This window comes from Leptosomus discolor, chromosome 2, assembly GCF_034619465.1.
Source record: "Leptosomus discolor isolate bLepDis1 chromosome 2, bLepDis1.hap2, whole genome shotgun sequence".
Lineage (NCBI taxonomy): Eukaryota > Metazoa > Chordata > Aves > Leptosomiformes > Leptosomidae > Leptosomus > Leptosomus discolor.
This window is the reverse complement of record NC_141392.1, coordinates 40251816-40264624: the sequence shown is the minus strand read 5'-3', so window position 1 is coordinate 40264624 and position 12809 is coordinate 40251816. Positions and strand designations below refer to the sequence as shown.

Genomic DNA, 12809 nt, shown 5'->3' with positions numbered 1-12809 from the left:
CCCATCTTATTCAGTTTTTTGTTATGTAACCTCCAAAAAAAAGCAAACTAATTTTTTTTTCCTTTGCTGGCACACATCATGCTGCATCAGAAATGATACATTCTGGTATAAATGTGAATCAAGCAAAGCCTCCTAGAGTAAAGAGCACATGTGTTTAAACTCCTACAAGGGACTCTGACTTCAGTAGAATTTAGAATCTAAAAAAGAAGTTAAGCTATTGCACATGAAAAAAGTATTCTAAAAAAAAACTATGAGCACCCAATGGCAACCCTGGTAATCAAAGAAAAAACTCACAAACCAAACCAAAGCACTTAAAAAGCACCACAATAAAACCACAAAAAACCCAGACCCAAAAACCCACCAAACTCATCAAAAAACAAACCAAACAAAAAAAAATAAACCAAACCAGGAAAACCACCACATCACATTAAAAAGACCCCTCAAAAGTACAACCTGTTCAACTGACAAGAAAAAAAAACCCGACCAAACCAGAAACTTAATTTGAGTCTGTTCTAGAATTAAACAGACACCTTTCACAGAAGGCAGTAAGTAAAAGCAAAAGATGATCTCTGTCTACAGAAAGATGGCACTTGTCTCTCACAATTCTACCAACTCCACCGTTGGAAGAAAAACTGCAGACCTGTTCATGTGTATTATCACTGCACTAGCAGTAGTCTCCGTAACACACTGCCATAAGATGCAAGCTGTGTAAGAAGTAACAAATAATGATAATACTGTGATATTTCTTTCTGGTTGCTTATTCTTCCTGAAATGAGTTTGAATTTTTACCGATGTTAAACAGCATTTGTTCAGCTTTTGCTTATGCTTCATTACTCTTGGAAAAACTAAAGGCTTTTGCCGAGATGGAAATAATGTTTGCCTTGATTAAATGAAAATTAATGAAAAAAAGCTTCAAGCATGTTACTGAGACAGTCTTTCTTTATAAGAATTTTCATACTTATTTGTTTTACAGAAAAAAATGTGGGTTTTATTAGAAAATTGCTCTCTGCTTTAAAGCTCTGGTTTGAATACAACAGCTTATTTATGGGCAGTGTGGAGCTATCCGTTTTCTAGACTTTTGTTTGTTTTATTATTTTTGTGTATTTGCTATGTCTTTCCCTTTGAGAAGTCTGATACCGCATGTGGACAATTAGGTTTTGTGTCTGGTGAGATTAACCAGACCACATGAAAATTCAGATTCTGGTTACCTGGCTTCAAGAGAAAGTCTAGCTCTTGTGCTAATTTATCTGTTGTTGCAGCAGCTCTCCTATATGTGTAACTGAGCAATGCTTTCATATCCCAATCTAAATGCTCCTCATCTTTTGATCCTGATACTGGTTATTGCCAATAAATTATGTTCTGCCCTGGATATCCTGCCTTGTCCGCATTTCACCATGTTCATCTCAGGGCTCTGCTGGCAACACCAAGCTGACAAAAATGCCCAAATTCAGATCACTAGCACTTCTGATGACTTAGGAGCATAAGATGACACAATGTGGTACACTAAAATATAGTAAGTGATAACAAAACAGAAAAAAAAGACCACATTTGAATTTTTACGAGGTGCTAGCGTTTCAAGATAAAACAACTTTTTGCATTTCCATTTCTTGTCAATATAAAAAAAAAATAATTTGGTACTTGGAATTCTAGTGCAAAGAGAAAATTCCATATTGTGAATCTCCCATAAATCAGAAGGAAAAATATTTTCAGGCATAGATGCTATTCCTCCTCACACTCCCCACTGGTCCTCACCCAGAAATAAAATGTAGCCAAATATACAACAGACAGCTGTTGAAGAGCACACGCCAACACTAAACCACATTTCCACAGGTAAAATAAATTCTAATATGACTCTGCTAAGAATCAGATTATGCGTGAAGCATCCAGGTAAATAGAGAGTAAATAAACTTGAACTATCCTTTTGAAGCCAAAAGAAAATTAGTTAAGCAAAGCACAACAACGTAACTATAGTGTTTGTGTACTAAGCAAACGAACTATACTTCCAGGAAAATGCATACACATTATCAGTAATTGGGGCTTTTCGGTTTTAAGAAAAAGCCAACAACCAAAAGCAAAGCAGTCTCCCTTACCAGGAAGCAGTGATGTCTCATACTATAGGTTAAGACAAACACTCAAATATAAAAAGAAAAAATAATTATGGTATCAGTGTTGGTAGAAGACTTAACAACTAAATATTAATCAGATTAGACACTTTTTTTTTAAAGAATAAAATACATCTCATCACTCATCTTTTTATAAAAATTTGTTTCTATAACTCAATAGATATGAATGTTAATTCCATTAAAACTAATGCAAATGAATAAGCAAATCTTCAGTCCTCGTAGTAGGGTAGGTCTTTGGATGTGGTGGTCCACACACAAAAACTGGTATTTTTTGTTGTTGATTATACCTTCTCTACTTAGGCTTGCCCAGATGACAAAGAGGTAATGCTGCCTGTTACAGACTGGCTCTGGTCATATGGGTATCCCCATTACACACGTAACTTATTTACCATTGTAACACGAGGGTTAAAATCTTTCTTCAGATATCAGAAGAAAAATATTATCACAACCTACAACACTACTAATATGTGACATTAAAGAATGACCCTTTTGACAGCATTCTTTGAGCATGGAACACAATTGATTTGAATGTGTCATTTTAAAAGGAAGAAAGAACAGAACTACCACTTTTCCAAGTATCTGGCTGATAAAAACTAATATTCTATCCTTGGACAAAACAACACCATATAACATGCTTTCCCAAATATACACTCATAGGTTCTATTTCTTTTTATCAGTAAAGTTTTTTTGGGTGGGGTTTGGTTTTTTTTTGGGGGGGACGAGGACGGGGGGAGGGACGGACACGGATGGACACGGACACTATTTTGTTCATTCTAACTTGGCGATCAAAGAATTTTTATTTTTACACTATTACAGAAGTGCATTTTTCTAGGTTTCCAAAACCACCTTATTCAACCTTCCCCATCTGTCACCATCTGTTTCTTTTTAGCATGTACTTTTTGTGTGATCACATAAGCATGTGAAAAATAACTAACATTCAGATGATTGTCTGCTGGTACATTTGAGGACTGGGCATAATAAAAGTGAACTGCCAAAACGTACTTAACACTTCTAATTTTGTTGGGTCTTGCATGTAAGCTACATTTGATTTTCAAACAGTTTTACAGTTGGAAAGTTGATCAGGTACTCTAACTCAACAGTAAAACTGAGACTACATAATTAGCTCAGCACTAAAAAGATTATATTCAGAGAGAGGAACAAAACCCAGAAATACATCCACACGAGTTCACACATCCATCTTGACTGAGTCTGTCTGCACAATGTTGCCTTAGGCACAGGATAAGATGCTACAAGCAGTCTACTTCTGGACAGTCGCAGCCCGTGGCTTCTCTCCAAGCTACCACAGGACAAGGAATAAAGGACTCTCATAATTATATGGGTGTATGAAATCTCCTGGAAATGCTGGAGAGGCAAAGACACTAAGCCAAGGGTAGAAATGCATAGTAATGCAATGCGATTCCTTAACAATGCAGCAGACAGTGTTTCCAGGTGCCAAGTAAATGGAAATTGCCATCAAGGCACAAAAGCTGAATGGTGGAGGTATCTGTTTCCAGAACTCTATTATGCTTCAGCACAGCATTTCTGCTTGTAAATGTACTGCTTAATACAGTTTTAATGTAGAAAGAACAAAACAGGTCTAAAACTAGAGAAACAACCTTACCTCCCACCCTCCAAAAATACACTAACCTCACTCGAAGCAAATTTCATATACAAAATTCTTTCTGTCTTGTTAGAGCACTGCTACAGGCCTCTCAGGTCTTCAGCAAAACCACTATGAACCAGAACACCAATATATTTATATCAACACATACAATTTGGTGGAACGTCTCATTATCCTTCCTCTAAAAAAAGAATTAACAGACGTGAAGGAAATAAAAAGCCCAATAATGACAGGAATTACCCCTTCCCTGAAATAAATCCAAAAAGCCACCAACAATCAATCTTCATTAACACTTACCATTAATTATAACCAAATACGAGTGAGAACTTGCTCTCTATAGCATGATGGAAGATCGAGCCTAATAAAGTTTCTTTTCCACAGTCTCTCTTTACAGTAATGTTCCAACTCTTGGAAGTTCATATTGGTCTTAAAGCTCTGTGAATGCAGATGCCATCTAGCAACATCTTATCAGCTGCTTTCTCTCAATTTGTGCCATTTTCCACAAATTTCCTTTTCCCCTATTTACCTTTTCTATCCAGTAGTTCTAGAGGTGGAAAATAATGGCGCATACCTATTATTTATATAAAAGTTGCATAAAATTTCAAAAAGCACGTTACTTCAATGCCTCAATTACCTTTAAAATCAAATCAAATTTAAAGGAAAAGGAGATAAAAAGGAAACTGCATAAGCCTCGACAAAAATTATTCTGTCCTTCAGTTACTCTATAGTCCTAACTAAACAACTCTCCAGCGAGCTGGTCTTCATTTTAAGCTGCTCACCAGTTTCTCCTGCCTTTTGTGTCTCTCTGCAAAACATTCTATTAGTTTCAATTATGAGAAAATTAACAAAATAACATAATTGTCTTTAGTCCAAACTCTCTTTCCTGCCCACAACCACATTTTTCCCCATAAGAAAAACCTTCTCATCTGTAAACTGTGTTGTCTGGCCTATCCATCTACCTGTGAGATCATTAGATTCTTTTCAGTAATTCCTTTTACCTCCTGTTAACCTCCCTTGCTATCCTCTTTCTTCTTACTCAATTCTTTTCTTTCACCCATTACAAAAAAATAATAATTAAAAAAAGGCCTTGGCTGTGTTACCCATGCAACTTCATTTCCTTGGTAGTATAACACGCTGATCTTCTTACCTCCTCACCTTAGCTAATCTCTCTCAACTGGCCTGCCTCCGTTTATCAATGATACTGGCTACTTTCAGCAAAATCTTTGCAAACAAGCACCTTTATGCTTTTCTCCACACCTGAAGGAGCTCTTCTGCAACATTCACATTGCAACTTCTGTCTGCATTAAAATCCCTGTTTAATCCATGCTTTGCTATGATGCCTGCAAAAACTGAACACATCAATTTCCACGCTAGCCTGGCTCTGCACATTTTAGTGGTTCCCTCTCTGCCTATATATCACTTAGTTTCAAATCATATCAGATGAGCTGTGTGGCAGATCATCATATTCTCAGTCCAAAAATTTACCAGACTGCCTTTGGCAAATATCCTGATCCAATACAAGCAAACACTGAAAGAATGAAATAAATGTATAGCCGCATCAGTGACAAAGTGCCCTTTCTGCTTCTACCACAACATTTTATAATCTGCATATTCCACAACATTCTTAGAAAACTCAATTTCAATTCCTGTAAACAGGGGAAAAGTGTGTTTTCTTGCTATAAGCACGCTCGCAATACAGGGTACCATGCTTCCCCTTGCTGAAATTCAGTCACTGAACTTTGATGGCCAAGTTCTAGATTTTGGGCCACCCCTAAATCAAAGCCATTTCCTTCCCAAAAAGAGAAGCTGTAAGTAAGAAACTAAGTGAAAAGTGAGGAAAGACAGCAATTGCTTCTTGATAAAAGTTTTAACTTTCATACCTCTGAGATAAAACTCAGGGAAATAATTGATTACACATGATCTCTCTCACTCCCATTTCTAAAAGAAAGATCACCAAAAAGAATACCAGCCAAACAAGCATTGTGTAACTGGTCTTAATATTTCCTTCATCTCCACTGGTGTTATTTTAATGTAAGTTTAAGACATGCAGATCTTCTCATGCCTATGGACAAAGGCTGTGAAGTCTTATTTATTGTCATATACCTTTAAGTGATAGCGACTGCATAAACTACACTGAAATGGTCTTGTTATATCTCTTTTTTAATAAAAGACTACTGTTCTTACAGGAATGCCTTCATCTGTCTAGTCTGTACATTTAGGCTAATAAAACTTAACTAGGTCCTACCATTTTCCCTGTTATTATAATACATCTAAATATCACTGATCATCTACATGTATGAAAAGTCATTTGGATGATCATCCACATGAAGCCCCTTACAGATCTGTTCATAGCCAAAACATCTTCTCTCCTGTTATTAAAAAGTTTAAAAGCTTCAAAATTAATTGCTGGTATTTAAACTTGTTTCTCCTGTGACACCAAAACTTAGTACCACAGTGACTGTCCTACTATAACTAAGACTGTACACTTAGTCCTAAGAACTTGAACTGAAATGCAGAGAGCCAGAAACTACCTTTATAAGTGATCAGAGCTGCAAGAACTTTTATTTCTCTGCCCAAGTAGCTTCATTTCCTGAATCTTCTATTAAAGAAAGCCTTTAGAGGTCTGTATCTTTATCAGCAAGTCTTTGATCCTTGACGATCAACTGAAAACTATCAAAATCCAAACTGCTTTTAAATGTCTCACAGGTATATTTACAACTACAAGTACTTTCTCAGTTTTATTCTTTATTAAGCAAGTGATACTGTCTGGAAAAGACATATGGTCCTGCCTTTGCCACTGCAGAACTGCAAAAGAAACATTTTGTAGGTTTTTTCTGAAAAAAAACCCCAAATCATCTGCGTTTCCTAAATGGAATCACAATTCAGCTTTTTCTCATTGGATCTATGTTTATTCTCTGACACCACAATGATCTCTAATGTGACAGCTTACTTTGAAGAGTAACAATGGAAACAGACTCCTAAGAAACAGTCTCTTCCTCCTGAAAAACTACTAAGGAATGAGAAATTGTAAGATACCTTATACCTTTCAAATGGGCAATACCACAGATTCTTAGAGAAGAGAGAAATATTAAGTATTACCACTGCACTTAAACAAAAACAAAAAAAAAAAAACCTGAGGCTTGCATTAATTCTACTGCATTAATTCTACTCCAGATGATAAAAGACTTTCACTATTTATTAGATAACTGAATTATTCTCAAAAGACTATATAATTTCACAAATAAAAATTTACTCATTCTTCCATAAATGTGGCCAAAATGTATGTCGCTACTGTAAACATATATAAGCCCTGCTATTTGACAGTAGCAACTATTTTCTTCCTAGAGGACGTATGCATACTCTGCCATCTTTTATGCTTGGCACACAACCATGTAAGACAAGCACAGATAATGCTACTTTAGTTTTCTGTAAACTGTAGAACACTGGTATTGGATAACAGGGAAGGACTAGGAGAGGACAACAGGAAGGGAATGTACCTCTGGACCACCTAGCTGGAAGCCCTGCACACCCCTATAACAGCACAGTGCTTGGTGAAAATACACATAAACTTCCATGTGGGTACCACAAACGATAAATCAGTAACAGTCCAGAACAGTAATTCTAGCTCCAAAAATGAAAACTGGCTCCAACCTGGCAACATAATGATGTTTTTCTCCTGTGGCCCACCATCCATTTGATCCTTGCATGGACATGGGCATTTTCCTGGATCTGCCAGTTATCAGCAGAGTCAGTCTCAGGTCCTATACGAAAGGTCATGCCCTACCAACGTGAGATGAAAGAGCCTTTTCAACAGAGGGTGGGAAGGATTACCTTGATCTCAGAAATACAAGGTTTGTGGGGAAAACGCAGGAACAGGTATGCTTATTTTCTGATTAAAAGTAATTCTGAAATCACTGTGGAAATAGTTCTGTATGGATCCACAAAGCCATCTTCACCCAAGAGAACACCATGCAAGGAAGAAATCTACCTTACCCTGGCTTAGCTGCTTCCTTTTTTTCCTGTTGGAAGCAACTGCAATCTAGTTTTTGCAAAAAAAGATGGAATAGCGAGCAGGACTCCATGCCTCAAAGAATGGTCCAAAAATCATTTGGAGAACCAAGCTCAAGTTCTTGTTTGGAACTGAATCCACAACACTGAATTAATACAAAAGAAAATATTAACTCAGTTCTCAGGATAGGTATAGGTTCCTGATAGTGCAAGGTTCATGGGTCAACTGCTTCCTGGCTGGTAGACAGCAACCTCAGACTACCCCTGCATGTTACACAGTACACCGTCCCAGTGTCCTCTACCACCAGCCAGCAAGTACATGGAAAACTGAACCAAAAGGCCTGCAGAACGATGCACCCACCACCACTGACCTAGATGAAAGAGGAAGATGCAAGGGTGTTATTAAAAGGACAGATGCTGAATGGATTTCTCTACATAACTGGATAATATCTTGCTTTTAACTAAAGGCTAAAAGGTATCTGCCTTCACACTTACCACAACCAGGCAAAACATAAGTATATGCTGCCATTTGTCTTGGGATAGACAAGCAGGAATTCACCATGGAAACAGGATTAAAGTCCAGCTGTAACATTAGGTTCTCATGATCTGCAATTTCTCAAAAGGCAGTAAGCCTTTGGCATCTGGTAATGATTTCTGTGGTCTGAACTGCAATGAGAAATTATTTTTGCGCATTCATTCTCTGACATATGCACATGAATAGACTGGAGGACCCAGTCTCTTTATGGTCCCTTTATCAGTCAGCTGTCCTAGGTATAAAAATAGATACAATTGTCTCAGGTGAGCAACTATCCAGCCAATGCACTGGTAAACACTACTGTAGCAGCAGAAAATACGAAACATAAGTTTATTTTTTGCAACGGTGTCCATATACTTATAACTTCACCCTTTTACATAAGAATGTGTGGTTAAAGGTGTTAAGTCTTCTTATGCTGTATCAGTAATGTGTCTAGGTTGCTTGCTCTGAAGCCTTTACCTCTGAGGTAATAGGAAATAAGTTCTGTGGTTCCCAGGGTTAATGAAGAGTCAATTTCCTTCAGACAGATATGTACAGGGTGGGTCTCCAAAAATGCTCATAATGGGAGGAGTGGGACTGTTAGAGAACAGAAAGGCAAACTCGATCAGGTAACTTGTGGTAAGCGTCTAAAACCCAGAATGATGCCTTGCCAAGTTCAATGGGAGAGAGCTAACATGTTTCCAAAAGAAAGATGGAGAAGCAGATGAAAGCAACCGAACAGGATATTTGGACTCTTTGAGAATGTTTTCAAGACTGCTGACAAGAAGACGATGAGGGTGTAAGTGCTGGCAAGGACACCTGCAGTCTATGCCAGTGATGACAGTATCACTCCTTGTGTTCTTCTTGTTGCTGGAACAGATTCTGCTGTGGAACACAAGAAAAGTGGCCACTGCACCAAGCCAAACAGGCAGATCTGCAATTTCTTCTAACTAGCCATAGAAGACTCAAAGCAGGTTAAGAATAGTTCTGAAATCCTTAGATGTAGATAATCGCTGAGTGTCCCTGCACTAAACACAAAAGAGATGTCAGAAACTGCTGATCAGAATAGCAACAATCTATATCCAAGCCTTCCTTGGAATCTATGGGATGGGATTCTGCAAAGGAGACCAGGTATCAGTGACTTTGTCTTCATAGCTAGAGCACTTGGTGACTCACCAAACAGCTGAAATGAACACACTTAACCAACCAAAATTATTTAGGCACTTCAGCAAACCTCCAATGTGAAAGCATGAATGCTCGTATTTCTCTTCATTGCTGAAAGAATCAAGGAAGACGGACCAGATGGATGAAGAGAAAGTTAGTGGCTCCTAAGAATACTGATGTTTCCTTTATAGTTGGAGAAAAAGAATGTATCAAAAGATCTTCCTATAATCCAAAATGGTTTCATTAACTCTACATACCATTTTGACTTACAGAATCATAAGGTTGGAAAAGACCTCTAAGATCATCAAGTCCAACCATCAATGCAACACCACCATGCCCTCTAAACCATGTCCTGAAGTGCCACATCTACACATTTTTTGAACACCTCCAGGGATCGTGACTCCACCACATCCCTGGGCAGCCTGTTCCAATGCTTGACCCCCCCTTCAGTAAAAAAAAATTTCCTAATATTCAATCTAAACCTCCTCTGTCGCAACTTGAGGCCATTTCCTCTTGTCCTGTTGCTCGTTACCTGGGAGAAGAGACAGCCCCCACCTCACTACAACCTCCTTTCAGGTAGTTGTAGAGAGCAATAAGGTGCCCCCCTCAGCCTCCTCTTCTCCAGGCTAAACAATCTCAGTTCCCTCAACTGCTCCTCATAAGACCTGTTCTCCAGACCCTTTACCAGCTTCATGGCCCTTCTCTGGACACGCCCGAAGTGCAAATTGGAGGAGACTTCAAATTTGCTTTAACAGACTTAGAAAGACTCTCAAACCTGCACACCTGACCATCCTAAAAATCTTAATTTCTAGCCAGCAGTATCCAGAAGGTGATGTGTACCAGTTTCCCTGACATCCCTTAATTGTAAGGCTAAGAAAAAAAAATGAAAGGCAATCTAAACTTGCTTGTTAAAATAGGCTCCAGGGCTTGTTGCTGCTACTCAGGATTCAATACTCCTGAAAATAAGAGGGTAAAGAGCTATGCAGAACCAATGACTCCTCACCTCCTCCCTTCAAACTAAGGCACATTCTTCTTCAAAGACAATACGTAATGGAGACTTTCTGGCTGTGCTGAGTTGCTGCAAGAGGTGGGCAATCCCTTGAAGAATCCTTCTTAAAACAAACGGTATGACTAAAGGGCCTTGTAAAGTCCTTTAGGTTGACTAGAAAGTTTTCTTAGTATCAAGTGTGTACTATGTCAATTAGCAATCCTGAATGCTGACAAGAATGGAAATAAGGACTAATTCAGCATGCACAGAATCCTTGGTATTAAGCAAAATAATAACGCTGTCTTTCATATCAATGCTGGAGTTACGTTTGGCAACCCCAGGGGAGAGGCAGAACAATATTTTGAGCACCACAATCAATACTGTTGACTGAAGCCAGATAGGACAAAAATACAATTTTGAGAGTGCTTCCCTTGCTTTTTTTTCAGTAGGCATCAGTGGCAGAGCTGTCAGCGCTAATACTTGAGCAGATCATTTGGGGGACTTGAGCTTCCACAACAGATTCTCAAGTGGCCAAACCAGAGATGTGAAAAAAACCAACATCCCTGCATCCATCTTTTTATCAGTCCTCAAGAAGTGTGATGTTTGGCACTCCAAGTACCAGCTAATGGTACAGGTGGGGTGGCATACTCTGGAATGCCACTTCTGCTTACATACAAGGAAACAGCTAAGTTTCGGTGCCCACCTCAACCAGCTCTGAGGTTGATAAACTCAACTGTTTTTAACAGAAATATCTAAAATTTCAATTCCCTCTCCCTGCAACTGGGGAGTTCAGATAAAACCCAGCAATCTCAGTACCCTCTCATTCCCCCTCGCCTCCACTAAGGCTATATAAACACTAGCTATACAGCTCAGTTAAGCAGGATCATATGTTTCAAGTGACAGACAGATGGAAGATTATTTTTGAAGAAATCATTGGAAGATAAAAACTTTAACAGAGGAAGGGAAACATGAGAAGGAAAACGCATGTTAGAGGCCTTTTTAAACACTAAGAAGCACAGCATCAGTATACACACAATCACCACAAAGAATAGTAGCACATACAATTCCAAGTAACAACTGCATAGTATTAAACAGGCAGACTGCCCCTTCTTTACTACAATGAACACTTTTCAGCATATGACCATCACAGTCTAAAATTAAATGAAAATTAAACATTTTATATGGTATTACAAGAATAAATCATACCTCAGGTGCCAGGTATTCTGGAGTACCACAGAATGTTTTCATAGTTGCTGCATCTGTGATTCCTTCTTTGCAAAGTCCAAAATCTGTAATTTTTATGTGTCCATCTTTATCCAACATAAGATTTTCTAACTGCGTGATGGGGAAAAAAATGTTCCCTTAGTATTTCTTAACAGGACAGACTGAAGTATTACATCAATTTTGCAAAAAAGATACAGTTATTGCTTGCAATAGAATGTAATTTGTTTGTACTTTAAAAAAAAAATTGCAGCATCTATTATATTACAGAATTTAACAGTTTACTGTTATACAATTTAAAGAGTTATTTAATACTTCAATACAGTTTACAATAGTAAATCCCAGGTCAATCAAAGCACGACCTTTCATTCTGAAGTTTTACAAGTTGGTGCATCTTCCATAGAACAAAAGCAAAATAATTTTCTAAATATTCTCAAGATACAATCAAGTAATTCAAGGTTACAATCATGGTTGTCATTTGGTAAGATTTCATAGTTTTCCTTTTCTGTAACATGACCTTCATTTATCAAGATGCATTTTACTTACTGTAGTAACTACTGTCATGAAACAGTTAGTATATATCTGTAAATCCTTAAAACACCTGCATCTTCCACAACTTTTTCAGTTACAGACAAAAGTGGGGGTAGAGAGGCTACTGATAAAAACAAAACCCTGAGGTAAAGTCCTCCTTGTATACTTGCAAAGGACACTGTTCTTGAATTCTGTATGTGTATCTCTGCATGCTTTGCAGTGCTTTTTAAATACATGATTCTTGCTTTGAAATACAGCTTGTTATGAAGTATTTAAAAAACCAGGAATAAAAACTATTTTTAATATTGCAATTAAAAAATATTGCAATATTTACTGTGGACTATCTCAAACACACGACTAACATCACTTTCTCAAAAGCTTTTTATTAACAATACTTTAAATACACATAGAATTACAAACAACTAAAAACATACTTCTGAACAACTTTCCTCAACAGAAAAAGTTGGGGTTTTTTTCCTAATTGTAAGGTGGGTCATGAAAATACTGACAAAGAACAATCATAGCCGTGTCTTCCTAAGTCTGCATAAAGCCTGAAATACAATTCAAAGGCATGTACTTCCTGTTCAGTCTGTCATACAAAGAAGATGTGAAGTAGATGACACCAGCAATAGAAGATTA

At 37.7% G+C, this 12809-nt stretch overlaps 1 protein-coding gene across 1 annotated transcript in view; it reads right to left on the bottom strand.

Annotated features, from left to right (window-relative positions):
• The window catches only part of AKT3 (AKT serine/threonine kinase 3), a 122920-nt gene that overhangs the window by 23454 nt on the left and 86657 nt on the right, over positions 1–12809 (bottom strand). The window contains exon 11 of the mRNA XM_086460941.1: positions 11625–11753. Coding sequence (XP_086317067.1) covers positions 11625–11753 — 129 coding nt within the window. The remainder of the gene's footprint in view (positions 1–11624; positions 11754–12809) is intronic.